Genomic DNA, 26,066 nt, shown 5'->3' with positions numbered 1-26,066 from the left:
TCCCACCCTGAAGAACAGCAAGACAAGGAACAATATCAGAAACCTCTGAGTTTTAAGTTATATAATTAGTATGTGTGGGTTCGTGTACACTGCATTCCTCTTTCGAGAGAGGAATGCAAATGCAGCTGAGTGAAATTGCAAATGAAGCGCGGCTTTGAATTTCCCATGCTTCATTTGCATTATTGCCTCCGGGCGCTATTTCAAAATACCCTATTTTGAAAAAAGAAACGCTGTCTAGACGCAGTTATTTCTAAAGAAAACCCTTCCGCTGTCTAGATGCGGTTATTTTGAAAGAAAACCCTTCTTTCAAAATTACTGTTAAACCTCATTTTATAAGGAGTAAGGGTAATTTCAAAAGACGGGGTTTCTTTTGAAATAACTGCATCTAGGCAGCATTGCTTTTTTCAAAATAGGGTATTCTGAAATAGCGCCCAGACGCGATTATGCAAATGAAGCACGGGAAATTCAAATCCGCGCTTCATTTGCAATTTTGTTTGTCTGCATGTGCATTCCTCTCTTGACAGAGAAATGCAGTGTAGACATACCCCCGTCTGTGGGGGAGCAAGTCTGTCCGTTTGTCCAAGAACTCCTAAATGGTAAGAGCTAGGACCAACAAATCTGGTAGGCAGTTTCCTCTTAATAACTTAAATCAAGGTCAAGGTTTGGTTGTGTGCTCCCCTCCCTGATGCATTAGGGGACATGTAAAACCAAACAGAAAAGAGACAGTCACCAGCCAGCAGGGGTGAAAGGAACTTCCCATTCCTTGCAAGTACTCTCCTATTGCAAGCAGGGTCCCTGCTAGCTCTTTGAATAGCTCCCTGCCAGCTTTTGCCACAACCCACCCGCTTCCTGTCACCTCTGGCAGTCAGATGAAAGGGGCTGGTTGGGGGCACGCCCCTCTGCCCTGTCCGGGACTGCCCCGAGCCTTGAGCCTCCCACCCTGAGATGCCCCTTAGAGAGAGCGGGGGAGGGAGGGGTTGCGGCTCTCTTCCCCCATTCCTACAGGAACATTGCTGACAATTCCCCTTCACCATGAAGTGAGGGAAATGCAAGGGGCAGATGAACCTGGACCTGCCCCAGCTGGGAGACATGTACCCGTCCCTGGCAGTGCCTGCTGGAGCTGCAGCGGTCACAGAGAGGCACCTCTCACCTGGCCCCAACCTGCTACAGAGAGAGAGGGCTGGGACTGTCCTCTCTCCCTGGAGCAGCCTGAACCCCGAACCCCTCTTCTCCAGCCCCTCCTCCCCACTCCCGAGCAATGATTGAAAGGAAGAGAAACAAAAATTGAGTTAAGAACCCGAGCAAGGCTGGATAAATCTTCTAGTGTGTGTGTATATTTACTTCTTTTACATAAACTGCCTTATGTATATGTGTGTATGTGTGTGTATAAACTGTGTGTGAGAGAGAGTGTGTAGAGAGAGAAAAACTGTGGCTACGTCTACACTGGCCCCTCTTCCGGAAGGGGCATGTAAATTTCACGAGTCGTCGTAGGGAAATCCGCGGGGGATTTAAATATCCCCCGCGGCATTTAAATAAAAATGTCCGCCGCTTTTTTCCGGCTTTTAAAAAAGCCGGAAAAGAGCGTCTAGACTGGCCCCGATCCTCCGGAAAAAGTGCCCTTTGAAGTAGGAATAAGACCCTCCGGAAAAGGGCACTTTTTCCGGAGGATCGGGGCCAGTCTAGACGCTCTTTTCCGGCTTTTTTAAAAGCCGGAAAAAAGCGGCGGACATTTTTATTTAAATGCCGCGGGGGATATTTAAATCCCCCGCGGATTTCCCTACGACGACTCGTGAAATTTACATGCCCCTTCCGGAAGAGGGGCCAGTGTAGACGTAGCCTGTGTGTGTGTGTGTGAGAGTGAAAGAGAGAGAGAGAGAGAGAGCATCACTTCCCCAGTGTCCTGTTCTCAGTGTAGGGGGATGGGGTCACTGTGTGGCACAGATGCTGTGCTGCACCTCACGAGACACTGCCCGGAAGGAGCAGTCCAGGGCAGGACGGGGGCTTGGAGTGTGGGAGGGGTTCTGGGCTTAGCCCAGGGTGGGGGATTAGGGTCCAGGAGGAGTTCAGGGGGCAAGCTCTGGGAAGAAGTTTGGGTGCAGGGGGACTCACATCTGGAGCAGGCGGTGGCTGGAGAAGGACGTTCAGGGCAGGGATGGGGTTCAGGAAGCAGGCTCTGGCTGGGCACCGTTTAACTGAGACAGCTTCTGGGTGGTGGAGCAGCGGGGTTAAGGAAGGCTCACTCCTGCCCTGGCCCTGCCCCACTCCTGAAAGCAGCTGGCATGGACAGCAACGGCTCCATGGCGCCATGTGCTTCCCCTCATCTACAGGCACTGAGCCCACAGCTCCTACTGGCCACGGTTACCAGACACGGATCAATGGGAGCTACAGGAGCGGTGTCTGCAGGCAAGGACAGCACATGGAGACCCCCTGCTCTGCCTCTGTCAGGGGCTGCAGGGACATGCCAGCCACTTCCAGGAGTAGCAATTCCCACAGGGACAATTACTCCAGCCATGACAGGTTAGGCCCCCTCCATCCCGTTCTCTCTGTGTGGGGATAGGGTAGAGAAGTGGGGACACCCTGACATCAGCGACCCTCTTTTTCCTCCACACTCTGCACAGCAAGCAGGAGGCTCCCGGGGGAGGGGGGCAGCTGCAAGGCAAAGGGCAAGAGCAGCATGACAGTGAGTGGAGGGGCAACTGAAGTGCCAGCGCTTGCTAGCTTCCTGGCCAAACCTGTCAGGATCCCCTGTCAGCGGCTCCACGATCTACTGGTAGATCCCAGTCGACTGCTTGGTGACCACTGCGCTACAGAATGTAGAGCGGCCATGAGCATTCGCCCGCCCTCAGCCTTTTCCAAACCCAAACTCTAATACCCTCAGTGGCAGGGCCGCAGTCTGCTCCAGCCCACGGCCAAAATGTCCCTGTGCCAAGTCCCAGTGAGGGGCAGGGTAGAGCTATTGCTAGCACTGCTACAATGCTCCTGCCTTGAGAGAATTTACTTGCGCAGTGCCCCTTGCTGCTCTGGCGGCGTTTACACAAGGACTAGGATCACTCCCTGTAAACCCACCCGGACTTCCAAAGCGAAGGCCCATACCCTGTGACACGTGTCCTGCACTGACTTGCTCAAGACACTTTCCACATCACCTAGGTCTTCCTTGGCAGATTCCCATCCCAATAATGGCTCTGCCTAACTCTCCTCCACTTGTGACATCTGATGTGCCCGTGACGTGGGTGGTGGCTTCGCACACATTTCTGTGACAGCGTGGGAAAAGGACGTGGTGCACAACAGGACTCTGTGAGGAGCAGGATCATTCTCATGAGGGTGTCAGGAAAAGGTTTGCACACGTTCCTCACATACAGCCATATTCATTCCTAACGTACTTTGGTTAAACTTAAAAAACAACCAATAGTCCTGCAGCACCTTAGAGACTAACAAAACGTGGATGGGATCATGAGCTTTCATGGCACAGCCCACTTCTTCCGATGACTGGAGTTATTAAAAGCCCAGTTCCTAAATAAATAGGGGATGGAGGGAGAAGGAGAAAGAAGGAAAAGAAAGAAAAAAAGGGGGAAGAAATAGTCAATGGTTTCTTTGGTTAGTTGACATTTTTGTAGCTAGTATTTTACCACATCCCTCTCATAGCAGTATTTCTGTGGCTTCCCTGTAACCAATTATTTGTCACGTTTCCCCATGCTGCAAAGTTCTGCATGCACACAGATTTCTCTGATTTCCAGAACTCCAGCTCACCCTTCTTTGGGATGGTAAATTAGCAACACATGGCAAAGAGCCAGTTAGTGTCTCTGTGCTACTTCCCTCTGCTGGCTAGAATCTAACTTGCCAATTTTTTCTATTCTTAAAATACTGTTACAGTATCATTCATAGACTCTGGGCCAGGCTTGGCTCTATGGAAATATTGTGTGAAAGTAGAAAGAATTATACTGTAAGAGAAAGATGAATTGTGCTGTAATAATTGAATGAGTTGAAGGAATACTGTTTGTCTTTTAACAGGAAGAAGAAAATTATGTTAATGTTGTTTGTAGGTATGCAGATTCCAGAGTGCTAGCCAGAGTTAATAGGAAAAGGAACATTAGGTGTTAGGGAGAAAGCAATTGAGATAACCAAGGAGATATGGACAGGAGATTGCTGTGTGCTTGATGTGGAAATGAAAATACTTGACTAGCCTCACACTAATTATGTGACGTTTTGCCCCTCTTTTAATCCTGTTAATTTTGACTGTATAAATCAAGGGGTTTGAACCTTGTATGGCACTCACATTTTCTGGGTTAATTTAGCAGAGCAGCTTTGCTAATAAACTGAGCGGTCTGACAAATCTGAGAGTCCTGTCTGACTTTGACAATTGCAAGAGCGAGTCTGACTCAAGACTAACCCTCTCTACTGCTACTAGCTAGCAGAGATTCTCCTTCATTCAGTAGTGGAGACCTGTGCTTTGAAACGGGGAGGCTCTAAGTTCTGTCCCAACTGTTGGCTTAAAGTTCAAGCATGGCCGGTAATGGCAGCTGTGGTGACTTAGATGACCAGGCATTTGTTAAGATGTGTCTTGTTTATCTCCAGTGTAAAAGAATTTTACCTGCATGTTTGTTACTGAAATTCCCTTGCTGTTTTCATTTCCAGACATGTCACAGTATTTGAGTTGCTCTGTAGGCAGTTGCTTGGGCACCTTATGACACTTAATAAGGTGACATAAGGCAGCAGACAGACTGGTGGACAGGGCAAATCCCAATACAGCAGTGCTTCACCTGCAGAGCTGGCTGCAGAGGGAAACTGACTGGATTGCAGTCTGCTGCCTCTCCTCATGTTTCCCCTCTGAGAACTATGTAAGAACCACACTCTGTAGATATGAGCAACCAAAACATTTGCCTGACCCTCCAGATTGCTGTCCAATAGAGGCATTTGTTCCTCCTTGCTAATACGCTAGGAAGTGAAGCTATGGGGAAGTAGCAGGGAGCCAATACTATAAAAAGCCATGAAGAAGAAGAAGTTACTCACCTTCATGCAGTAACAATGTTTCTTCGAGATGTGTTCCCATGGGTGCTCCACTGTAGGTGTTGGGCTCGTCCCGGTGCCACAGGTCAGAGATTTTTAGTAGCCATGGTCAGCTGGACCACGCATGCGTGGTCAGCGTCTCGTGCCATTCACACCCTTTGGTCGTCGCGCGCAGTCTGGCTCCTGCCAGTTCCTCTCACTGCTCAGTTATCTGTAATGAGAAAGAGACAAAGCTCCGGAGCGGGCAGGAGGGCAGGACATGGAGCACCCATGGGGACATCTTGAAGAAACATCATTACAGCACAAAGGTGAGTAACTTCTTCTTCTTCGAGTGGTCCCCGTGGGTACTCCACTGTAGGTGACTACACAGCAGTACTCAGAATGCATACCAGAGTTAAGGTTTATCCATAATAGAAAGTACTGCTGAAGCGACATTAAGCATTGTACGATTGTATAATGGTGCATGAATGTAGCATTCAATGACCAGGTAGCCGTTCGACTAATATCACTCAATGGGTCTCTTCACATGAAGGCTATAGAAGTAGCTACTGCTCTCATAGAGTGGGCTTTTGGTTGGGATTGGAGAGGTTTATTGCAAATGGCATGGCAGGTTATAATGCATGCCACTATAAGCCTTGCAATACGTTGGTTGGATAAGGCATTGCCTTTGGATCGTTCTGCAATTGATACTATCAACCAATCCATTCTATGCCATTCTTGGGTTCTGTCAATATAAAAGGAAAGTGCTCGACGTACGTCGAGTGTATGGAGCAGAGCTTCTCATGAAGAAGAGTGAGGTTTCAGATAAAAAGAGGGTACCACTATGGGTTCGTTGATATGAAAATTAGAACAAACGTTGGGAATAAAAGCAGGGTGTAGACGCAATATGACTGAATCCTTGATAAACGATGTGAATGGCGGTGTTGCCATTAAAGCGGCCAACCTGCTGACTTTGCATACAGACGTGATTGCCAAGAGAAAAACCAACTTCATTGTAAGCATGTCATGGCTAAGGGTTCAAACGGAGGATACATTAGAGTATCCAATACTAAGTCCAGGTTCCAGGAGGGCAGTGGCGGTCTACGTGGGGGATTAAGGTTCAGCAGACCTTTTATGAATTGGGTGAGCAAATATCAATACCCCTTCTATGGGATGATGAAAAGCACTGATAGCTGCCAAATGTACTTTCAGAGACAAGATAGAAAGCCCAGTTCATTGAAGGTGAAGGACCTAATTGAGGATCTGATGGAGGAGCAATGTATCGGAGTCAAACTGATTGTCGGAGCACCAGAGCGCAAATCTGCGCCATTTCACAAGGTAAGTTGTTTGAGTAGACTTCCTTCTACTACGCATTAAGACAGCTTTTACCTGTTCTGAGCAGAGATTCTCAGCCGCCTTGAACTAGTCAGGAGCCAGGCCATTAAAAGCAGAGTCTCTGTCCTGGGATGGAGGAGAGAGCCGTGTTTCTGAGAGAAGGTCCGGCAGGGGAGGAAGCGGGTAAGGTGGATGCACAGACATTAGGCGGAAGAATGGGTACCATGGCTATATCACCCATGCCGGAGCTATGAGGATTACCCGTGCTGAGTCTATGTTGGTTTTCTCTATTACTCTGGGTATTAACATGGTCGGGGGAAAGCGTAAAGTAGCGACATCTTCCAGCTGATTAGAAACACGTCTCCCAACGATCCCTTTCCAATGCCCACCCTGGAGCAAAATTGCAGGCACTTCACGTAGTCGCCGATGGCGAATAAATCTATTCAAGGAGTTCCCCATAAGTGGAAAATGTGTTGAAGGATGTCTGTACATATTTCCCATTCGTGATTGTGAGGAAAATGTCTGCTCAGAGCGTCCGCAATAGCATTGTTGGTGCCAGGTAAGTAGGATGCTATTAAGGTAATGTTGTTTCGAATGCACCAATTCCACAATTGGACTGCTTCTGCACACAGGGAATGTGATTGTGCTTCTCCCTGCTGACTGATGTAATGCATCATTGGGATGTTGTCTGTCAATATTCTGATGGTTGTTCCAGCTATGTGAACACGGAAATGTCTGCATGCATGAAAGACAGCTCTGAGCTCTAGAAGATTTATGTGAAGAGCCCCTTCTGAAGTTGACTACCTGCCCTGGATCTTCATGCCGTTCATATGTGCACCCCAGCCGGTAAGGGAAGCATATGTAGTTAGCTGACTGGTAGGTTGCAGGCGATGGAACGGGACAGCTGCCATGAGCTTGTGCAGTTTGGTCCACCACAATAGGGAGCTGCAGACATAGGCTGGAGGAGCTACTGACTTTTGGTGTTTATTTGTACTGCAGTATTGCCCCAGTCACCGGCAAGGACAGGGTCCCTCTGCACTAGGGGCAGCACAGGGCCACCTGTGCCAAGTTGCTCCCAGCCAGAGAAGACAAGCAACCCCTGCATGGCATGCGGGGCGGAGGAGGGCCAAAGGAGGCCCTTTTCAGGGACAGACCCATCCTGCACCTGGGAAGGCTGTCAGCTCTCCCTGTCTGCCCAGGCGAGGAGTGTAATAGACAGTTCTACACACACAACCGGCCCTGAGCCACGGTACCTCCCCTGCTCTCAGCTGAAATGCCAGCCAGGGGGCTCCCCAGCTTTAAGCCCTTTTCCTGGCCCTACTCTCATCCTCGCCACCGTGGCCCCTGTCGCAGGCAGCTGGGAACCCCGGTGCAGCGCTCAGCCCGGCTCCACCCGGCGCCAGCCCTCCCTGCCCAGGCCCCCTGCCTGCAGCATGTGCCGCGCCCCGCTCCGCTGCCAGTGCCAGGGTGCCCTGAGGCCACGGCCATGGGCGCTGCACTCACGGGCGGGGTCAGCACCAGACCTGCCGACAGGGGGCGCCGCAGGGCCGCGGCCGGAGCTGCGGGCTGTGCCGGGCCGGGCAGGGGCGGGGCGGCAACCGGAGACGGGGCGGACACAGGAGCCGGCAGGTGTCGGTCGGAGCGCGCAGCATCTCACACAGACATCTGCCGCCTCCCGGGCTGCCGCATCGGCCGCATGGCGCCCCCCTACCACGGGGACACGCGAGGTGAGAGGACTCCGGCTGCCCCACCACAGGGAGAGCAGGACACTAAGGGGGGACCAGGGCCGCCCCGGATCACAGGGCTCCTGCCCCGCAGCAGAGCAGGGCCCCAGGGAGGGACCCCGGGGCGCCCCGGAGATGCCACCTGCCCGTCCTTGGGCGCTCAAGGTACAAGGCGGGGCTCGGGCATCTCCTGCGCCCTGTGGCTCCGCTGAGGATTCCTGCCGGCCGGTCTCTGGGCTGGGATGAACCGGGCAGCCTGCGCCAGGCGCTGCCATACCCCCTCCTGTGTACCCGGGCTGGCCGAGCCTCCCGCCGGCAAAGGGGCTCCTGTCCGCTCCGCTCCCCCGACCGGAGACACCGGGCGGTTGAAAGGCGAGTCCGGCGCCACAGCTGCCCAGCGCCTGTCTCCGAGCAGCCGGCGGGGCTGGGCGCGCCTGGTCGGAAAGCTGGCGGCTGCCCGCAGCTGCCGGGCATCGCAAACGCTGCTGTGCACCTTTCCTTGAGCGAAGGGTCCCAGGACCTATGGGGTGGGGGGGGGGGCTGCCTAGTGACCGCGGCTTCCCAGCAGGGTCCTTAGCCTTGATCCCTCTTTCCCCCTCGCACAGGCAACAGTAGGATGGCCCCTCCGGTCTGGGATTCCCAGCCCCGGGAGTTCTGCGCAAGGGCTGTGTCAAAGGAGGTCGGGGAGCCTCCGGGTAGGGGGTGACAAAGGGGAGCCCCAAGCAGCAGAGATGCGGCTGGTGCCTTCCGCGGCTGCCTCAGTTCCACTTCTTAGAAATAGCTGAGTAGAAGAGAGGGCAGAATCTTTCACGTTCCAACCGGCAAACGCTTCTAATAATGAATAACTTAAACCACAAGGCTTCTGCCTGCCTGTCTCTTGCTTTCAAATGCTGAGGGACGCTTCTTTTGTGGCAAATTATGCCCCTGGTCCTGCGAACTCTCCTGCATTTGAAAAAGCAGGGAGTGGTTCTGCAGCACCACAGGGTATGTCTGTACTACAGAGATGGAAGCTGCTGCTGTCGCTCTTCCAGGGTTGGAGTGACAGGGTCTAGAGAAGAACTGCTCCTGTGACCTGAGGGGCTCTGGTTGATGTAGGTAGCCTGCCTCCACTAGGAGTAAGGGAAGTCAAAGGGAGGGTGTTCTTCCTTCCACTTCCTGCAGTGCGGACAGTGCCAAAAGTGGACTCAAGGTACTGTGACTTCAGCTACGCAATTAACGCAGCTGACATTGTGTATCTTAATTCGACCTTGTCCCACAGTGAAGACATACATAGAGACTACTTCACTCATCTGAGTAACCCCATTAACTTAAATGGGACCGACCCCACCAGTAAACTTTCTCAGGTGCGTAAATCTTTGTGGGATTGGCTTTTGGGTCCCCGAGCACAAGAGGACGATTTCCTATTTCTTGACTACATTTTGTTTTCCAAATTACCGGTGTTTTACACATTTTCAAGTATTTCTGTCTGTTTTAAAATACAGTGTGGTTTCCCTTAAAAGATTTAAGAGCATATTGTAGAATGTGTCACTTGTGTGAAAGGGTTTGTTATTTTGCACAAATATATTGTACAGGGACACTTCCTAGCTGTAAAACGTTTAGAAAAATGCCAGAATAAATACAAATGGGCAGAGATGCACTTAGCAGCTGGCACAGCACCACAACACTGTCTAGACCCTCAGTTCCGTGGGATGCAAAAACAGGGCAGTTTGCCAGTAATGCTGGGTCCCTGGCTCCCTGCAACTGCAGCGGTTTCTATTGTAATCAGAGGTCTGTGCTTCCCAGCTGACAGCTCTAATTGTGCCGATGTCATTGTGCTGTTGGTAAGTTCACAGTGTGGCGTGCCCTGGAAGAGCCTGGAATGCTGTAATTAGTGCTTAGGGCCCAATCCTGCAAACACCTCTGCTTAAAAGTAACTTTACGCATGTCAGTAGCCTTCTTAAGATCAATAGTATTTGCAGGATTGGGCCCACAGTGAATTAGGTGCAGGACAAGCAGAAGAGCTGTAGGGCAGGTGGCCCTGGCTCAACACAGATCACCAAGATTATTAGCAAAGGGAGCAAGTAAGAACTACCAGAGGTAAATGAGTTTGCAGTTGCCTCTGCTAGCTTTGTGAATGCCCTCCAGAGACTGCTGTCTGCTTAGGGACGGGGCCTTGCACTAACTCGGCTCCCTATTGTTTTGGAGTTCTGAGAACTCTTCCCAGACACAGAGAAGAGCTGTGTAATGCAAAAGCTGGTCTCTCACCAGTGGCTGGCACAGTATAAAAGATGTTCCCTCGCCCATCTTGTTGCTCTAAAATACTTCCTCACTGTCCATTCACAGAGTTCAGCATGGCTCCTGCAAAGAAGATCAAAGCCAAGATCAAGAAGACTTTGCCAGTGACTGGCCCTCAGGCTCCAACGGTCAGTGAGCTGATGCACTGGTACTGCATGAACACCAATACACACGGCTGCCGGCGTATCGTGGTATCCAGGGGACGTTTGCGCAAGTTCATCTGGATCCTGCTCACCTTGAGCGCTGTGGGCCTGATCCTGTGGCAGTGTGCTGAGCTCATCATGTCCTATTACACGGCCTCCGTCTCAGTGACCGTGCAGTTCCAGAAGCTGCCCTTCCCAGCAGTCACCATTTGCAATATCAACCCTTACAAGTAAGCCAGGAAGGCCGGGGGGAGGGGCGGTTACTTACTGTATGAAGGACTGCCTCACTCCATGACAGCCAGGGTGGGCCTGTATTCAAAGGGCACAGGAAAGTGTTTCTCAGATATTTTTAAATGACTTTTCCTCAGAATCTTTCCAGCCCTGAGCCCCTCAGGCAGCTTATCCTGATGCTTTGACACCACAGCTCTTTAATCTCATCTCCTATCTGTTACTACACCTCTGCTTCCTGCTGGTCATACTCATCAGATGTTTGTGGCCATATTTGGGCCAAGCTCAATGCATTTAGCTCCTTTTATCTGTCTGCACAAACCAGCCCCCTCTTACGCCCCTGCCTACTCCACTGGTTGTTCCTCAGGCTCTGAACACCGTCCTTCCAGGAATGGCGTGCTCAGCAGCAGCCAAAGGGTAATATTCATAGAACCCTAGAATCCCAGGGCTGGAAGAGCCCTCAGGAATCATCAAGTCCAACTCCCTGCCCAAAGCAGGACCAACCCCAACTCAATCAGCCCAGCCAGGGCTTGGTCAAGCCGGGACTTAAACACCTCTAGGGATGGAGATTCCACCCCCTCCGTAGGGAACCCAGCCCAGCGCTTCCCCACCCGCCTAGGGAAATAGGTTTTCCTAATATTCAATGTAATCCTCCCACACTGCAACTTGAGCCCATTGCTCCCCGTTCTGCCACCTGCCCCCACTGAGAACAGCCTCTCTCCATCCGGCTGCTCTCAAATCCCCCCCTCACTCTTCTCTTCTGCAGACTAAACAAGCCCAAATCCCTCAGCCTCTCCTCGTAGGTCATGTGCTCCAGCCCCCTTATCACTTTAGCTGCCCTCTGCTGGACCCTCTCCAACATCTTTTCTGTAATGGGTAGGCCAGAATTGGACACAATACTCCAGATGTGGTCTCACCAGAGCCAAATAAAAGGAAATAATCATTTCACTAGATCTGCTGGCAATGCTCCTCCCAATGCACCCTAATATGCCATTAGCCTTCTTGGCTCCAAGGACACACAGTTGACACATATCCAGCTTCTCATCCCCAGGTCTTTTTCTGCTGAACTGCTACTTAGCCAGTCAGTCCTCAGCCTGTAGCAGGGCTTTGGATTCTTCCATCCCAAGGGCAGGACTCGGTACTGATCCTTGTTGGACCTCATCAGATTTCTTTGGGTCCATCCTTCAATTTGTCTAGGTCACTGTGGGCCTGATATGCCACCCTCCAGTATATCTACCTCTACCTCAGTTTAGCATCATCTGAAAACTGGCTGAGGGTGCAATCCATCCCCTTATCCAGCTCATTAATAAAGATGTTGAACAAAACCAGCCCCAGAACCGACCTATGGGGCACCCCGCTTGACACTGACCACCAACCAGACATCGAGCTGTTGATCACTACCCACTGGGCCAGACAGTCTAGCCAGCTTTCTATCCACCTTACAGTCCATTTATCCAATCCACACTTCCTTAACTTGTTGGCAAGAATACTGGCAAGAATATCCTAAGCTGGCTGTGTCCAAAAGGGGGTAGAGAGTTTGCCATCTCCTCTCTCTGAGATGGGATGCTTTGACATATGCCATTCAAAACTGTGTTGGATTCTTTTTCCTACCAAACTGCTTTGCTCGCTTCTTTCTAATGCACGGTCCCCCCTCCCCATCCCTGTCTCTCCCTGCCAATCCTGCTCTCTGTATGCTCCAGCCCAGAGGATCTGCAGTTCAGACTGGACTGTCCCAGCTGCGTTGTTCCCAAGAGGAATCTCTTCCAGTTCCTGTCCGTCTTTCTGCTCTCTCTCGCTTTGGCAGAGAGGGCAATCCCCGCACGTATTATTGTCTGTCACTGCCTTCTCTCACCTTGCTGCTCATCAACTAAGATTTGAAAGAAGAGCCTGACAGTGACCTCTTCACAGCTCAGTCTGTTGCTGTTTAGAATGGCCCTTTGTCCATGGTCCTTTCGCCAATGGATAATCTCGAGGGTCCAGCTTTTACCCAAGCCAATTCCAATTAATTGTGTGAAGAAAAGTTTGAGAGAGGGAATCAAGTAAAGCATCAGTACTCAGTCAGTCTAGGGAAGGGAATGAGAAAGAAATGCAATGAGCTACTAATGGTACGATGCATTGGACAGGACAGGGCTGCAAAGAGTGGTCCAGCAAGGTGACACTGGGCAAATACGGCATGTTATTTCCTATTAACATCTCTCAAATGTAGGTATAGCGCAATGAAAGAGCATTTGTCTGAACTGGACAAAGAGACAAAAAATGCTTTGGAGACTTTATATGGATTCTCAGAGGGCAAATCCAAGGTGCGTCGGGATGCAGCTGACTGGAATTCTACAGGCAGGAACATGCAGAGTAAACTTCTTGAAAAAATCCCTCTGCTAAAGTTCGATGACCTCTTTAAGAAGACTGCTACTGAGATTCTAAGTGGCCACAAGCGGAAAATCGAGGGCAGTGCCTTTCATCAGGGTTCGAGTATGGTGAACATCGGGGAGCCACAAGACGTTGTTGGCTTTCAGTTGGTGAGTTCCATTCCCATGGAAGACTGGGTGCAGTGCTTGCACAGGGCATGGAAGTGTTGAGTAGATGGCAAGAGTATCACTGGAGGGAAATGATAAACTTTCAAGAGTTAATTGAGGTGTTAGTGAGGAACCTTCAAGGATGGAGAGAATGTTCTGTAGATCTTCCAAATCCAGCCCCCTGACACGGGGTGCAATTTTCAGCAGATAAATATTCCTCCTCTGGCTCCTTAAATATGTCCATCCACAGCTTCCCACAGATTATTCCACATACCAGCAAACCCTCTGGGAGAAAAAGAAATCCAGCCTAAATTGCTTTCTCTTTATTGCCAGCTATGACACTAGAGAGGTCATTCCCTAGATCTTCCATGAGGGGCCCCCACCAGCCACGCTTCTTTAAGGTTACACACAGTCAGTTCCTGATGTCCCCTCTTATCGGGGTGGAAGGGAGCTCCCCAGGAGCGGGGCCAGGAGCACAATGGAGCTGGCCCTGCCCCTGGGGATGATCTAAGTTTTGATGTGGTTCCACGATTATTAAATGAATCGATATCTAACATCCTTAATGCAAACCCTTCAGTGGAAAATACACCACCTCTTCCCCATCTGAAACTCATCTTCCTCCTCTATTATTATTAGTGTGACCCAAACAACAGCAGTGACTGTGCAGTTTACATATTCAGCTCTGGAGTAAATGCTATTCAAGAATGGTACAAGCTGCATTATATGAACATCATGGCCCAAATTCCCTTGGAAACGAAAGTGAACATGGGCTATTCTGCTGAGGATCTTCTGCTGACGTGTTTCTTCGATGGCATCTCTTGTGACTCAAGGTCAGTGCTAGGGATGTAATACAGGCAGTCCCCAGGTTACATACAAGATAGGGACTGTAGGTTTGTTCTTAAGTTGAATTTGTATGTAAGTCGGAACTGGTACATATTGTAGGGGAAACTCTAGCCAAACATTTCTCCAGAGCTCAATTTTATTCTCCCACACCTCACTTCCCTCAGTCCTGCAGACCAGGGAGACGTGGAGCGGCTTTTCTCTCCACGGAGGACGCGGGCGGCGGGACTGCGGCGTGTCTCAGTGGTCTCCTGGGGGGGGGGCACAGCTAGTGCAGGGTTGCCTCACCCCGTTTGGAAGTAGGGATCCGATGTAAGTCGGATCCATGTAACCCGGGGACTGCCTGTAGTGTAGTTGATGAACCAATTAACTGATAAGTAAAAGCTTATCAGTTAATGCTATAGACTACACACATTTCCCTCCACCCTCCCAGTAAATTTTTTAGCAGGCTGGCCAGCAGCCCAGCTCAGTCCTAGCTTGTGCCAGTTCCAGGATCCACCCCGCTGCGGCTCTGCATTTAAAGTGTGTTAGGAGCCAGGCAGCCTGCCTGGCTCAGTTCTGGCTCACGCCAGGTCCAGGAGCTCAGACTCCCCACCCCGTATCAAAGGTAGCAGTGCAAGGTGACAGGCAACTGGTCTACGAGGGAAGCTGGTTTTTAAACTGGCTCCCCTCGCAGACCAGCTCCTGCCTGGCACCCCACGCTGCTGCCCTGATACAAAGGAGGGGGCAAGGGCAGCCCCATCCCCGGGGACTATAGAATAGTCAAGTAACTGATAACAATTCATGAGGTTAATCGATGATTCAATTAACCAATATTTAACATCCCTAGACAGTACACAAATACTACCCACCAGCCTAACTACTCACTTTGTAAAATAAACATTCATTAGGAGTTAAATGTTTGTTATTTACAGAGTGCAAATCAGTGTGCTCGGGAACGTACAGAACACAGGCAAAGCCTCTGTTCCTCACTTTCCATCTAGATTAGGCAGACTGTAAAATTCAGGCAGACAATCAGCTGATGGCTACACTCAAAATGGTGAAGACAGATGTGTAGATTCTAATATTGTGTTACACACATCTTCCTTGGACGGATTGTTGCTGACAGATTTAGCATTAAATATGCACTTGAAAGTGGGACTGAATGAAGGAGGATAGTCATGAGGAGCACAAAGACAGACTGTTAAAATGATCTTCAAATACCAACATGCTTCAAAAGCTAGCACTCTGCTGAGTTGTCCATTGCAGAGTCAGGGACCATACCTGTACTGTGAGCCCCCACTGTCCAGTGTCAGCATCATGGGAGCACAGATTGTTTGGAATTGGTTCTTAAATGGACGCCATTAAGTAGAATTGGGCTAGGATTTTGTAAACATACTCCTTCAGAAGAGCAAAGTCCAGCAGAAGTGCTCCTCAGGACTGCTGATTTCCGAGGGAGTTTGGGGTTTCCTCAGGATGCAGGATCTGCCCAAAAATGTTCTTATACCTCTTTCTTAAATGTTTAACTGGGAATATTTTTAGCAATCATCTTCCCGCAGCATTGGCAGCACAAGAGCCTGGAAATGAGAACTACTGGTAACTAGATCTAAAGCGCCTGTTTTCCAAGCTTGAAAAAAATGGGCACAAAGGAAATAGTACAGGAGATAAATATTAATTAGATTTGCAGATTATTTATAATAAGGTGTTGTCTGGAACATAGATGAGGATTGCTTAAATATATTAATTAAGCCAGATAGTGCCATCAAATGTGCTTGTATTGTTCAATGTATGGTGCTCTTAGGGAGAAATTCTGGGCCAGGATTTCACAGTTAGTGAATGAGTACCCTAACAGCGCACATACGCCTATGCCTGGAACTGTGCCGTGTTTGTTGGCTGGATTATGTATAGATATGCATGAATATGTATATGGAGCCTCATCACTTAAGTAACAAACAGTCTAATTAGGACCTGTTTAACCTGCTTGCTATCTGGCCTAGCAGGCCAATGGGAGGTCCAGTGAGTACTGTAATTTACATTGCCATAGGCAGCTAGGCCAGAGTTTGGGATGAAAAACTGTGTGCTCTCTTTTAGAAACTTCACCCCTTTCCATCATCCACTGTATGGCAACTGCTACACCTTCAACAGCGGAGAAAACGGGACCATCCTCACCACCTCCACAGGAGGCAGCGAGTATGGTAAGGGAACAGAGTTAGTGAAGACACTTCTAGAAAGCAGATTGTTCAGGGAACCGCATCCAAAGGAGGCCGACTGGCACGTAGGCATTAGATGCATTATCTGATTGGCTTGGTTCAAATGAACATTTCCCCAATCAGTCACCAAATCGCATAAATCAAATGTTGTATCACTAGTGTTTTTCCATATGAAATTATTCCTCCCCAGCTATATAACTTGTTTGTAATAGTTTTCTTTCTAAGTTATTGCTCTTTATTATTAGTTGTGCTGGATACTAAAGAATAGCTGCATGACTGCTTGGGCAGGCAGTGGTGCACTCAAATGGTCTCTTTGCAATTCCACATGAAGCCAGATGTTTAGTTCAGACAGATGCTACTGCTAGGGAATGCTGAAGATTGTACAGTGACCATGGGCTGAGCTAGGACTCTAGCTTATGCTGTTTCTTGGTTCTGCAGGATTGCAGGTCGTTCTTTATGTTGAGGAAGCAGACTACAATCCCTTCCTGGTGACATCAACTGGGGCCAAAATCATTGTCCACGACCAGGATGAATATCCCTTTATTGAAGATATTGGCACTGAGATTGAGACTGCAATGGCCACCTCCATCGGGATGCACTTTGTGAGTGACAAAGATATTCCTCCTCGGGCTCACAACAGCGCTTACCAGCACCGAGCTATGTGTGTTAAACAGATCCAGCTGCTGTTCCACAGCCTCCAGAAATGTGAGCAGTGAGTCGGGAGGGTGCACTTATGCCCCAGGCCCGGCTATCTAAAGTGCCTTAGAAGGCTCGAGGCCAGAGGGAAAGTCACTGCAACTGGCATGTGCTCATTCTCTTCTGAACCAGGTTTTATTGCTTAGGAGTGAGAGCTGTTGGAAAGGCAGGCCTGTGGGAATTCCACACCTACGGGTGATCCTGGTTTTCTCCCATTGATTTCTTGAGAATTCTGACGTCTTGTACAATATTTGAGGCACCATCCACACCCTCAAACACCAGGTGTAACACACATGCTGTAGCACAGTACAGACATGGTTGTGGTCAGATGCCAGAGCTCACCTCTTACTAATGGCTGTTTTGATCGGATAGATGGCTTTTGTGCTTATTGCCATGCTGGCTGTGAAAAGACCCTTCCAGATGTTGGTGATAGCCTGTGTAGGGAAATCTGCCACCATTGTTATTGTAGGGGGTCAGGTGAAGGCTGAAATAAGTGGAGAGGGTTCCCAAAGTGTAGAGCAGATGATAGAGTCCAATGGGGCCTTATGCCTGATTGCAGGGGAGCTGAACACTGGCACTTTACAGCACTGTGCCTTTCAGGCTCAGGTGTGTGGACCCCCCCTTTCCTTGAGCACTGGAAAGCACCAGGCTACAGCACTGGGAGCTGAGCTCCCAGCACTGTTAGCTACTCCCCTTGTGGAAGGGGTTCACACAGAGCTCTGGGAAAGCTCTCTCCCAGCACTCGTGCTGTGGCAACATTCTCCGTTTAAAGTGCTGCCGCTGCAGCGCTTTAAACTTTGAAGTGTAGACAAAGCCTAAAGCAGTGCTACCAGAAGATACAGACTTCCTCGTTAATCTCAAGAAGCAGTTCAGTGATCTTTTGGGCTTTCCTCTTCACGGCTGGTCACCGTCACCGTACCAGGAGCAGCCCGCTCGGCTGCTTATTTGGAGTGGCTGAGTATGCCATGCCATGCCATGTCTGATAGTCCACGTGTGCACTGATGGGCTTTTTCATGGGCACTTATTGGTTTGCAAATGTGGGTTGCTGGATCCATAATGGATGCATATGCATTTCAGTGGATGCACCCAAGACTAATATATTGCCCCACCATACCCTAAAGCAGACACTGGGGATATTTCCAGCTCCTCCTCTGCACACAGAGCAATGTTCTGGAGGGTTATTTCAGTGCATAAATTCCAGAGAAGGAGCCTATGCCACAGCAGAAACTCACTAGAAGCAGGGCTAGCCCACAACATTTTGGCACCTGAGGCGGGGAGCTCAAATGACGCCCCCATGCTTGGGCCAAAACTTTGAAAGGTCTCAATTCTGCCTTCTTCCTTTTCTACTCCTCTCATGGGACAGCAGAATTGAGAGCATACATATGCACCAGCAGCAGACACAATTTTCTATTCTCTGGATCCTAGTGGCACCCCCCTATAGTCTGGCACCTGAGGTGGCTGCCTCAGTTCACCTCATGGTAAGGCCAGCCCTGACCAGAAGCAGCTATCGCAAGCCAAGTATAAGACAATCCAAGGGATCCCGTAGCAGATCCTGCGAGGCAGGATTCCTGGCATTAGAGCTCTTGCAGGAACTGAAAGAGTGACACTTAAAAGCGATTTCACATGAATTTTCCAAAGGAACAAGTCTCTTCTTGATCTCGCCAGACTGGATCAGTGTCTTTCCTTGCCCCTTCCAGGGTGTAGCTTGGGGCTTTGATTAAAACCATTGGTCTACACTGCACACATGAGCACAGCCAGGGTAGTGAGGGACTGGAATTTCTACAGCTCCAGAGCTGTGCAGAGTGCTTTACAGACAGATCCTGCCCCAAGGAATTTACCTGCAGGGGCCCTGGTCCTACAGGCAGATTTATTAGCCTGTACCCACACGGAGCCCCTCTCTGGGCCTATGCTCCTGGATCCGATGTCATGGATCTGTGGGCAAGTCAGATATGGTATGGGCAGCGAGAAGGGTGTACAGACGCTCGAATGAGTATTCCTGAGATCTAGGGCACGTCTTGCAGTGCCAGGCATTCTCTTAGGCTGCTCTAAAACCAGTCCTGGAGATGGGTGAGTGGGCGAGGCAAGAGAGAAGCAGGGAGGTTGGGAGGAGGCGAACAAGGTTGCCAGCACCTCCGACCTTCTGAGTCCTCTTAACTGCCGTTAGCTTTAGGAGAAGTTGACGACACTCAGCACCTCTCAGTATTGAGACCTATATTGCAGGCACACAACATGAGACAGCTGGGAATGGTGTATGCCCAGAAAAGAGAGAGTATTCCTGCTCTGAGGCAGGAGGCATCTCATGGAGGCATCAAATGTAATTAGGAAAGAATCTAAAAGCAATTGCAGCCACATAATCCCCTACACAAAAGCAATTTACACATTAATTTACACAAGCTATACAGTGTAGGCATGGCCCAGAAGTAGCGTCAGTCCTGCTCCTGCCCCATCATTGTTATGGTTTACGACTGTGATCCCAGGGTGTCCAATAAGCAGCACTGAACGGTCTCCTGTCTTCAGCTCAGCTGCCTCTTAAATCCACATTTGGGTTCTGGTTTTCAGACTCGGTCTCACAAGCTAAGCCAACCATACAGCGACTGCACGGAGACTGGCAACGACATTCCAGTAGCGAACCTCTACAACAAGAGCTACTCGCTCCAGGTAAAGCTCTGGACTCTGTCTGTCCCGCATGCTTTTCCAGAGAAGCTGGGGGCTGTAATATCTGCTATTGCACCAACTTCTGCTGGTGAAAGAGGAGAGTTTTCAAGCCACTCAAAGCCAATCCCCTTATACAATCAGCGCAGCATTCCTCAGAGCCAGCCCCCGACCCAACAGAAGCACCATAGCAGCTGAAATGCTTTGGATCACAGCTGCAGAATACAGGAGTACTTTGAAAATCTGGGTTTTGTTCCAAAGTGATTGAAGCTTGAAGTTGCCTTGGGGATGTTGTCATATATAGTAGGAACATTAGCTCATTACAGAATTCTCTGACACTGCTGGACTGGAAAATATTGGCCAAACAAATGTTACAGCTTAGTAACCCTTGAAGCCAGAAACTGTGCCCCTGTCAGATAAGAGTCCATGAATAGCTGATACTATCTAATCTGGGTCCAACTAGCAGAACGCTTACAAAGGAAGTTTCCACTAGTTTTGCATGGCTTCTGTGATGACTCCAACTCAAAAGCGTCAGGCACCCTGATTTCCTCCCTTATGAGTCCCATTGTGCTTGTAGAAATTGCTTCTTTTTGCCAGTCCAGCACCAGGCCTTGAATGGGTGTTAACATGCAGCCTAACCTGTGATGTGGTGCTGGCTGAGGTCATGAGTGAGTTCATTAAAACATGGAACCCTGCACTGCAGTGGGGAGGGGCTGACGCTGGGCTCCCAGCTACTGGAAATCCCAGCTGAAGGGAAAATGATGGTTCCTGCTGGTTCTCCCTGAGGGCTTATTTTGGAACAGAACAGAGGAGCAACCATGGCATCCTTGCGCAGCTGCTGACCTGTAGAAGCCCAACTTTTTGTTTTATTTCACTGCAGATTTGCCTGCATTCCTGTTTCCAGAGGGCCATGGTGGATACCTGTGGCTGTGCCCAGTACGCCCAGCCCCTACCTCCCGGTGCAGAATACTGCAACTACAAGAAATACCCCAACTGGAGTAAGTTTTCTAGAGTATTAGTAAAGTCCCCACTCAGCCTCCTTTACCACCTAACAACAACCGCCAAATGTGCAGCTGATAGACACATCCCAGTCAGCCCCGGCATTAGATCGTTACCACACGTTCTATTCTCCACAGGCTGGAGGAACGATGAATCTGCCATGGATTAACATGTGCTTTTATTGCTCTGCTTAGAGACTAGCTCTCTGCTAGTAAGAGCTTTGAAATCCAGCTCCATGCTTCGGAATTCTATGCTCTGGCAGAATTTGAGGCCCAGCTGAGCCTAGGGCTCAGCTGTGCTAGACTCCACATACCAAGAGCCTGTTCCTACCCTGAGGAGCATGTCTCTCCAAGGGAAGTACCTATCCCCATTTTGTAGGGGGGAAATGGGATCCACGGAAGAGGGGGGGACTTGCCCAGGGCACAGAAGGAGCCTGTTACAGAGCCAGGAATTGAAGCAGGTCTCCCAAGCCCCGAGCATTAAGCACAAGAGCAGACTCTTATCTCTCTGGCTCCCCGGCAAGTCACCCTGCATTCCCTCTCTGCAGTGTACTGCTACTATAAGCTGCATGAGAAGTTTGTGAAGGAGCAGTTGGGCTGTCAGCAGATCTGCAAAGAATCCTGCAGGTAAGTCCTGCTGCAAGATATGCAAGAACTGCCGTGAGGGCAGGGGACTGGACTCGATGACCTCTCAAGGCTCCTTCCAGTTCCAGTGTTTGGTGACTCGATGATTCTATGATTCATTGCTCATGCAACAGTTCCGCCTTCCAGCTAATACCAGGCCTCTTTTCCCGCAGCTTTAAGGAATGGACGCTGACCACCAGCTTAGCCCAGTGGCCGTCTTCCGTTTCGGAGGTGAGCTCCCAGTGCTGCTGTGCTTGCTCAGCCTGCCTAGCGGCAAAGGAGGGCAGCAGGCTCCATGTGCAGGCTGACTTGGGCTCCCTTGTGCCAGGCTGGGGCTTTCCCCTTGCTTCTGCTGCTGAGTCGCATCCTCCCAGGGTTCATGCCCTCTGAGTGAGGGCTGCCCTTTCCCCAGTGGGGAAGATGAACCCTGATTTTTCAGCCCTGGAGAGATGAGCTTACAAGGAAGAACTGCCTCCCGCAATGAATGGGGGAGGGGCAGCTTCACAGCTCCAGCAGGAACAAGGTCCAATCCAGCAGTGCAGCCTTGCAAGTGAGAGGCCCCTTTTGTGAGCGCTGGCCTGGCGCTCCTGACCAGTGGCTGTGAGCACTGCAAGGCATGCAGCTCCTGTCCCCATCCCTTGGGGGCTCAGTCTCCCTTGGTCTGTGAGATCCCCAACAGGCGGCAGCGGGAGATCCCCTGCTACACAATCATGGCATTCTAGAGTGACACCCGAGCCAAAAGAGCTGTCGCGTCTCGGGCGCCTGGCAGTTACGCTGTTCTCTTGTTTCCCAAGGACTGGATGCTGCGAGTCCTCTCTTGGGACAAAAGGCAGAAAATCAACAAAATGTTGAACAAGTAAGTTTCCCTCGTGTGTTTCTAGCCTGCACCCCAAGTTCTGACACAATTAGAGCAGCTCTACTGATGGCCATGGAAAGAGCGTTCCTTGTCAGGCCTGGCCCTACTCATCCAACTGGTGCTTTACCTCATGCTATTGTTTGACTAAAGCCAGGCCTGCTCTCTCTGCCTTCCCAGAACGGACCTTGCCAACCTCGTGGTGTTCTACAAAGACCTGAACGAAAGATTCATTTCCGAGAATCCTGCCAACAACGTAAGTAAGGGTGAGAGATTTCTCGGGTGAGTTCCCTGCTGGCCATGGGGCCACCATGACATCTGCAAGCATCCGTTTAGACCCAGATGCTTCCCCAAACAGTGCCTCCACGTGCTTCAGTCCTGTCCTGGGGCACAAGGGGCGTTTGGGTTCCTTGGCTCATTCAGCCCTAGTCACATGGCCACCTCCCCCCCCAGGTCCTGCCCTGAGACAAGAGTAAGTGACTTTGCTGTTTCGTGTTAGTTGATAGCTCTAGAGCCCAAGCAAGAGTGGAGCAGGCAGGACAGTTAGAGACCAGCCCACTGGGTTTTGCCCTCACTTAGCAACCAGATTCTTCTGTGCTGGGCAAGTTGCATCCCGTGAACAGTGTCTAGGTATCTCTCTCCGGGGCATCTTGCAGCAGATGCTGATTGCTCCAGCTCTGAGAAGCCGCCTCTCTTGCTGCTTCTGTCCTGGCTGGTTATGACATAACCTTTCACACTTATCTCCTCCAGCTTGTCATTCTCCTTTCCAACTTCGGAGGCCAGCTGGGCCTTTGGATGAGCTGCTCCATGGTTTGTGTCATTGAGATCATCGAAGTTTTCTTCATTGACTCCTTCTCCATTGTCATGCGGCGCCGCTGGCAAAAGATGAAGAAATGGTGGAATGACCGAAAAGCACCACGACCACAGGAGCCACTTCAGGTTAACGCTCCTGCCAAAGAGGGTCACGACAACCCCGTGTGCACCGACGAGGACTTGCCCACCTTCAACACGGCCCTTCGCTTACCACTGCCCCAGGAAAATCACATGCCCAGGACTCCCCCGCCCAACTACAGCACTTTGCAGCTAAACGCTGCCTTCACAGACCAGCTGCCTGACACCCTGGAAGGCAGGAGCCATTGACACAGTATTTACCTCCTCCTCCAGCGGCCAAAGAAGACAATAACATGGAATCCATGTGCCTAGGAGTCTGCACTGAGAGACTGTTGACTTCAGCCAGGGGTTTGGAGCTTTGCGGTGAGGAGCGCGGGCAGGCGTTGGCCCACCAGCACTCAGCAGGTGGTTGACAGCAGGTGCAAGTGGCTCGTGTTCTCCAGTGAAGGGTTGCTAGAGGCCGTTTGTGCAGGATGTGAGACTGAGCCATGGTGTGTCTTGCCAAACAGACAAGCCATGACCCCCCCCCCCCCCCCCATTACACGTGGCTTGGAATCACTCGGGAGAAGCTTTGGGCTACATCCAGCGTAATGCTTCAGGCCGGATACGTGGGAGGCCCCCAGGTCTTTGGGACGGCTTGTGTTACTTGGCTAGGAGTGGGCCAGGAGGGAGGCCTGGGAAGAGAGTTAAAGCAATGCAGGTACTGGGTGGTGGTGAGAGGAGAGGAAAATGTCGAACCAGTTCAGCTAAGCACTGAGCGGGCAGGATTCTGCAAGCCGGACCCCGAGAGAGCAGCTCCTTAGCCTGGAGCAGAACCTTAAGAGCCAATTGGACAATTCACAGAGTATGCACTTACTCTGCTGAGAAAAAGGGAGCCAAAGTCACCCCTCCCCTCCTTTAAACTGCCTGCAAGGTCATGTCAAACGAGCTAATGACCAGTCAAACCAGCTGTTACAAAAGTGAAGGTGCCCTTGGCATCCTTGACTTCCAGCCCTCTCCAAGGGGAGCGGAACCCTCTTCAGGCTACAGTTATGTGACTTCTGGGCTGGGCCCCTCAGCTGAGAAATACCATTAAAATGCAACCCCCTTAGCCTGGCCTTTGGCCCCAAAGAACTGGGCTGTGCTCTTGGGACAGGGACAGGGCAGAGTGGCAGCAGAACGCTCCTGGCAATTCCTGCAGCTGCCTTGTCCTCCTTGCGCCGAGCCTAGACAGGAGCAAAAGATAGGCCGGCACCAGGCGCCTTGCCCTCCAATTCCCCTGGTACGTTGGCACACAGGGAGTTCCCGATGGAGCTACACTGAGGCCAAGCCCCTGTGCACAGACTCCTTGGAGCTGAGCACTAGTTCTGCCCTGTCAGGGGGCACCGTGCCTGCAGATCCGACCCACTGATTTGAGATGGCTCCCGCCAGCGGTTCAAAAAGGTCACTACTTGTGCCCATTCTCACAGAACAGTTGGCCCGAATCACTGGAGTTTCCCTGCCTTGAGCACATGAAGACTCAGACATTCAAGGCCAAATTCTGCCTCCCATGGCAGGCTGGTACACAGGAATTTCTGGGGGGGTGGAGCTGTGGGAAGGGCTGGTGACTGCTCCGCCCCTAGCCCCGCCCCCACGGCCCAGCCCCACCTCTGGCCTCTCTCCTGGAGGAGAAAGGGGGGAAGCAGCCCCAGGCTTCCCCCATCCAGCCAGAGCACAGGGGAGGGAGGCTAGCAGCGCGCCGCCTCTGCCTTCCCCACACCGTCCAGAATCGGCCCCATGGCAGACCATGAATGATCATGGGGGGCGGTGCACCCTCCTGCATATGGTCAACAGCAAAACTCCCATTGACTTCACAGGAAGCAGGAGTGACAGCTGCCACCCATTGTCCCCTCTGCTGTGCCCAGGTTGTTGCTGGTGAGCACATGCCTGGCAAGTGCACTCTGTATGGGGGGGTGGACGCCCTGCCATGACACGGACTCTCCCTCCTCCCAGAGGGTTCCTGCCTCAGACGCGTGGGCTGCGTAAGAGTCAGAGTGGCGCGTGCTGGGCCGTTGTGGCCCCTTTCACAGCACTGTGCTGTCAGGTGAGTCCTGCTTTTAACAGAGAACAAAGCTGTTTCCACGTGTGCAATACAAGATGCCTTTTGTAACGCAGTTATTTACCAGCAGTGAGGCTGGGATACGAGAAGCGGGGAAAGATTATTTTTAAATAAACTGGTTTTTAATGAATGGATGCGTGTGGTTCTGCTTGGGGATCCAAAGTCATTGCTGAGAATGGGCAAGCTGGGCCTCGCTCTGCCCTGGGCTGCTCTACACTAACATGGGGCCAACTCTGAGCTTCTCTCTTCGGGCTTGTCTCCGCGGTGGCCAATTTGCCCCATGCAGCTGTGATTTCCAGTGGGTGCCGTGTTGCACGTTAATTGGTCCTGGCGGTCCCTGCCAGTGCACATTAAACATTCCCAGGAGGCTTGAACTACCAGCAGGGTCCACGCAGACCGAGACGCACTTTCAGAATGACACCCCCAACATGCAATGCCCCGCCGTGCAGACCAGCCCACTGTGGCTGGAGTGGAGTTGATTTACATTGCCACAAAGGGGCAAGGGAGGGACGAAGTGCTCAGGGCGAAGGGCTGGCTCCTGGTCCGCTCTATAACTAACCCTGTCTGGTACCTGAACAGGCTCAGGCGTTAGCTGCACCTGTCTGTAGCTGAGGTGGACTCGCTGCAGTTCTCACCTGTCCCTGCAGATTTGCATGGGTGCAGCTAGACCAGTGCTGACAGCCTAACTGCTCCTTCCTGCTCAGCAAACTGGGGCAATGCCAGCCAAGTGCTTGGCAGTGTATCCTGATGTCAACACTGGAGAAAGCCCCGTCCTTGCCCATTCATAGAATACGCCCTCGCACGAGGCACCTGAACATTTGGGGTACCGCTGGGTCTTAATGTCCACCCACCTCTTCCTATCTCTGCTCTGCAGCTCTGCTCCCTCTAGAGAGGAGCTAGTTAACTTAACTGAGAAGAAGCCGGCCAGAGCTACTAGCAGAAACCGGACCCACAAAAGAGCCACTCGACTGGCAATGAAGCCATTTCACAGGCATTTGCCAGTCCCTGCACACTGTCCATTTCTGAACGTACCGTGTTAGCCAACA

The 26,066-nt window shown here is 51.0% G+C and overlaps 1 protein-coding gene across 1 annotated transcript; it reads left to right on the top strand.

The window, feature by feature from the left end:
• The first annotated feature begins 7,916 nt into the window (after positions 1–7,916).
• Positions 7,917–25,150, top strand: SCNN1G (sodium channel epithelial 1 subunit gamma). Its single transcript, XM_006125804.4, has 13 exons — positions 7,917–8,045; positions 10,365–10,689; positions 12,894–13,203; positions 13,837–14,030; positions 16,111–16,214; positions 16,668–16,831; positions 19,485–19,583; positions 20,458–20,575; positions 21,124–21,202; positions 21,373–21,430; positions 21,994–22,055; positions 22,233–22,308; positions 22,803–25,150. The coding sequence occupies exons 1-13, from the start codon at positions 8,015–8,017 to the stop codon at positions 23,190–23,192; spliced, it is 2,010 nt and encodes a 669-aa protein (XP_006125866.3). The 5' UTR covers positions 7,917–8,014; the 3' UTR covers positions 23,193–25,150.
• Positions 25,151–26,066: the final 916 nt, after the last annotated feature.

The sequence above is a fragment of the Pelodiscus sinensis genome, chromosome 15, assembly GCF_052426305.1.
Source record: "Pelodiscus sinensis isolate ZL-2025 chromosome 15, ASM5242630v1, whole genome shotgun sequence".
Lineage (NCBI taxonomy): Eukaryota > Metazoa > Chordata > Testudines > Trionychidae > Pelodiscus > Pelodiscus sinensis.
This window is presented reverse-complemented; position numbering and strand designations above follow the sequence as displayed.